General features: G+C 38.8%; 1 protein-coding gene across 1 annotated transcript; it reads left to right on the forward strand.

The window, feature by feature from the left end:
* Positions 1-1,574: 1,574 nt before the first annotated feature.
* Positions 1,575-2,372, forward strand: LOC134206409 (uncharacterized). The gene has a single exon (XM_062682124.1). It carries the CDS (start codon positions 1,575-1,577, stop codon positions 2,370-2,372), a length of 798 nt encoding a protein of 265 aa, XP_062538108.1.
* Positions 2,373-5,089: the final 2,717 nt, after the last annotated feature.

Raw genomic sequence — 5,089 nt, forward strand, 5'->3', positions numbered from 1 at the left:
GTATGCGTCATCGAGGGTCATTGCATCGTAGCAGGATACTACGCATTGTCGTTTGTTGAGCTGCGGATGTTCGCTAATCTTGACTTCAGTTCCGTCAGCCAGTTTCGTCATCTTGCAGAGTCTTGTGAACTGCGCTTGGCTCCTAACCTTCAGTACATATGAACTACCTCGATTTTCCTTGAATGCACCGTCGATTGGTGCGTTTAGATACTTCTCTACCGAAAGCCGTAGCAAAAAAGGATCTTGTGGCATCGAGCCGGAGGTCGCCTCCATTTTCAAGTATTGCAGGGGGCCTGCAGTACCATCCCTGTCCATGAAATTCGGAAACCGTGCTCCAGTGTACTCACCATTTACAAAGTTTGTTAGACTGTAGTTTGTTTGTAGGACTGTTTAATTTCAACAGTGCTTCTCAGCGCTATTTGTACCCACTGATCCCGATACGATCTTTGCAAGGACCCGTGCCTTCGTTTTACGTTGGACCCGTTTGCGAAAGTAAAATTCCGACAAGCGGTGGTAATCCTGCAGGGACACCGTTCTGGAAAAAAAAAAACCTCTTAGAAGGTCACGTCTCACAGTGATGCCAAGGCGGAAAAAAAATGAAAAAAATTAAGTTCAGCGTACAGTTTCGAAAGTATTTTTATAATTTTTCATAATGTTTGAAATGTCTTTCCTCAAAATTTCACGAAGATTGGATGAAAATTGCACGGGGTGCATCATGTCGATCCAATGGCAAATCAAAAATGTTTTTTTAATTTGCTTGTAACATGTATGGCGAAGACATGATGTTGTTCAACCTGGTTTTTAACTATGAGCACGCAATCGCACGCATGCCGAACTGGGCTTATTTCAAAGCTATTTATTAAGCAGTGGCGTCTCGCCCTCTGGTGCACTACGTGCACTACACAGTTAACATTTCTTCATAGAAAAAAATCACAAAGTGTATCTGAATATATAAAACACAGACGTAGTCCCACGTCAATAATGAATAAAATTACCAAGATATTATTGCAAGACAATTACAGAAAATCAATTTCATTTGGTCGCCTGGTCGCTACCTCACTTGTGTAACATCATCGGTGAACAAAATAATGATCCATTACCTCACTCTTTGACGCCCAATGCGACGCACCACGCACACCACACACTGCAATGCGCTCAAACGATGCATCATCGCAATCAGATCGCAATGAGCGAATTTGGCTTAGCTTGGTTCACTGCTGGAAGTACACAAGAACGCCGCATATGTACACGAAGCCCACGTCTGAATGTATTGAAAAGCATTCAGCTTTATTGTCGGTGTATTAGTAAAAATTGGTGCACTTTTCTCAAACGAATCGGCATCATATGCGACGAAATGATTCGGCATCAGCCCGGTGTGAGAACGTTGCCGATGACAGCGTCGCTCTTGGATTTTTCTGCTCTCTGAGAATTTAATTTGTCACCCCATGCTTCTTTCACCGATTAAACACGTTGTTTTTCTCGCTTACATTGTTGAATGAATTAATAGCTTCATTCAGTATTTTCGGTACGTCGCGGTAGTGCGGTCTTTCGTGGTAATTGAACACTAAAAGAAAATGGAAAACGAAACCGTGGATGATATTCTTCTCAACCCATTTGCTAGACGATCATTTCAAGAAAAGCTGCTTATTTCAAGCACACCTGTGCCACAGCCTAAGCTTGAGAACTTGAAATCGCAGTTCCCCAGAGGAGGGAAAGTTATAACTCGTAATTTCAACGTATCAGCATACGATACCAAATGGTTGAGCGGTTCGAAGGTGCGAAATAAGCTGTTCTGTTGGCCGTGTTTATTGTTCCAAAATCCGGAGGACAAATGCGTGTGGATTAAGGAAGGCTTCAGTGATTTAAATCATTTGTCAGCTGCCATTAAGATTCATTCGGCAAGCAAGGAGCATATTGCCAATGCCATGGCACACAGGACATTTGGAAAAATCCGCATTGATGAAGCAATGAATCATCAGAACCATAATTTGCAGGTGAAAAAGAATAGAGAGGGTATGCAAACTTTGGTTGATCTCATCTGCTATCTCGGATCACATGGTCTGAGCTTCCGTGGCCATAACGAAACCGAAAACTCTGTGAATAGAGGAAACTACAAAGACCTATGTGAATTCATTGCTACAAGAGATTCATCATTCTTGGAGTTCACTACTAGTAGTCAAGTGTTTTCGGGAATGTCTGCATCAATTCAAAACGAACTCATTGAAGTGATTGGATCGTTGATGATTGAGCAAATTTCGCGTGAAGTTGATGAAGCTGAATTCGTTGCAGTAATGGTGGATGAAACAACAGATATTTCCAGGAAATCACAACTTGCTACCACATTACGGTACTGTTTGAAAAATGGTAAGTAGCCTTCCGGTAACAATGATTCTCCGTTGAATTACATGTTTCAGGCCTGGTAGCAGGTCACTTTTTAGTGACTTGGTCACTTTTTTCGGGCAAGTCACTAAAAAGTCTCTTTTTTCGACCTTAAGTCACTAAAGTCACTTTTTCTCGCAAAAAGTCACTATTTTCAACTATTTTGAAACTATTGACTAAGATTGATAAATGAAGCTTTATGTATCCGTCGGATGATGCTTTGTTCATGGCGGAAATGAAATTACGGATCTTGGGAAAACTCTGATTGCTCTGAAACTTCGCCAGCCATTTTACTCGCTGCTCTTATTGGCATTACACCAGTAGCTAATTGAAGGTGTTTTACGTCAGAATTCATGAATTGGTATAAGGCAATGCAAACAGGAGATCTGACTATTTGGTTGTTTTTAACTATCAGACTTTCTACAGAAAGGGAAGGTGGGGAGACTTGATTCCTTGAGAGACTTGACCCCTTGGGAGACTAGCGTATTTTTCTAATAAATCCTCTAGACAAATGATCGTTATGTGGCGAGTTATTTTTTGGATTGACAATCTTATTTACTCTATTATTTACTGTGTTTTGTCCCTCCTGAAGATTTTTTTAGCGGCTACGAAAAATTTTAACAACTCCTCCCAACAATGACCAAATGCTATCATTTTTTCACAGCACAAAGCCATCAGTATGCTAAATTGTTTTTACTGATAAAAATTCCTACATTCCATTACAATTTCAGGATATTTGGATTTTTAATTGTTGCCCGAGCAAGTTCTTGGAGAAGGAACAATACCCTCCGAATATTTTCAAATTCGACTTTTGACAGCAGCGCGTGATATTTTGGTAGAATAAAAATAATTATTTTTAAATCTAAATAATGATATTCGCATCTATGATTGTACTGCAATCGAATTGAGGGGAGGTACATTAAATATGTAAGGAATCCCCATAGTAGTTTTGCTGCAAGAACATGAGAAAAAGCCGTTTTTTTCTCCCAACATCCACTTCGATCAATATTTTAGAATTTTCCAAAATATATTATGATGATAATTTATACATTTTAAATGGCATAAATGTAAAAGATTCAAATATAAAAAATTGTGATTTTTTTTTAGATTTTGTTAGATTTGTTATCTTTTGATAACTTTCGAATAAGTCGAGCCCGAAGGTCCTACATTATAAGCAGGAGGTCGAGCGTTAAATGCCAGGCTCGTTGTTTCGTTTTCTACCAAAACGATCCGTACTGTTGTTTCTTTTCCACCAACAATTCCAAAAAATTCCATGGCACATATGACAAATCTACATCTTTCTTAAGTAGGTGTTCAGCTAATCCAATGATCGTAATTTCCACTCATTCTCACGAGAAGAGAATATTCCTTCACGCATTTTTGCCAAGAAATCATTTTTCGGGAAAGAAACACAGGTCTTATAAGTGATAACCTAGCTATATAGTGATTTGCTAGCAGGACTACTAATAATTTTGAGTAATCCTGCTTTTGACTGACTGACTGATATTTAGTTTCCGTGGGATAAAAAAAGAGCGGCCTATACATTTTTACTTAGTAACAACTTGCAACTGAAACTAAAAGTCACTATTTGGTCACTTTTTCTGCAACTGAAAGTCACTATTTGGTCCCTTTTTTCGTCAGCTTTGGTCACTAAAGTCACTATTTTGAGCGGCATTGGTCGCTACCAGCCCTGATGTTTATAGTTTTGTAATATTGATAACAATTCAATCGAACTTTTCTAGGTACAACCGTAGAAAGATTTGTGAGCTTAGATGATGTGAGCAGTAACAAATCGGCTGTGGCGCTCGCAGATGAAATAGTTGCCTTGCTGAAAAAATTTCAGGTGCCTGCCACGAAACTTGTGGCACAGACGTATGATGGAACATGTGTAATGTCAGGTGCGAGCGGAGGAACGCAGGCAATAGTAAAAAAAATCGTATCCAAACGCTGATTACATTCATTGCAAAGCCCATGTTCTTAATCTTGTTTTGTTACACGCTTGCACTAATCAAAGAGACACTAAAAAGTTTTTTTCAACACTTTCTGCTCTCGCTTCCTTTTTCACGCAAAGTCCAAAAAGAGATGCTGAGTTGAAAAATTATATGCAACAGAAAATTCCTAATGTTTGCAAAAGTAAAATGGGCATATACTTCAAGAATGATCAACCTAGTTGAATGCGGTCGACAATGGCAGAGGAGCGACTCAAATGGCTGATGTTAATGTCGGTCGAAAATGCCCTACTTCATCAGTTGAAACTGGATAGTAATTTCTTCGATGAAATAATTGATCGTTTTGCTCGCCGAGTAGATCGTAGAGTTCAGCTACTGTACAAATAATAAGTTCGATTGATGTAATATTCTTGAATGATTCACAATAAATTTGGCAAAAAAACTTTTTTTTTAATTTTTAAACACAAAACGACTGTTTTTTCATCTGGAAAAATATTGGTCGGGTGCACAACCAGCTTTACGATCCACGAGACGCCTCTGTTATTAAGCATTTCGGGGATATGATGATTGTTTTGCGCAAATCTGCGCAAATAGCATTTTTCTTCATAACATTCTTGAAGTAAGCATAAGCACACGCCGAATACAGTTATCAGAAAATCATGGGAATACATTTTTAAACAGCTGTATCTCAAGCGTCTTTTGACCGATTTTCACAATTCTTTTACGGATTTCTTACCTATCTCATCTAGTTTCACTATATT

The sequence above is a fragment of the Armigeres subalbatus genome, chromosome 1 (genome assembly GCF_024139115.2).
Source record: "Armigeres subalbatus isolate Guangzhou_Male chromosome 1, GZ_Asu_2, whole genome shotgun sequence".
Lineage (NCBI taxonomy): Eukaryota > Metazoa > Arthropoda > Insecta > Diptera > Culicidae > Armigeres > Armigeres subalbatus.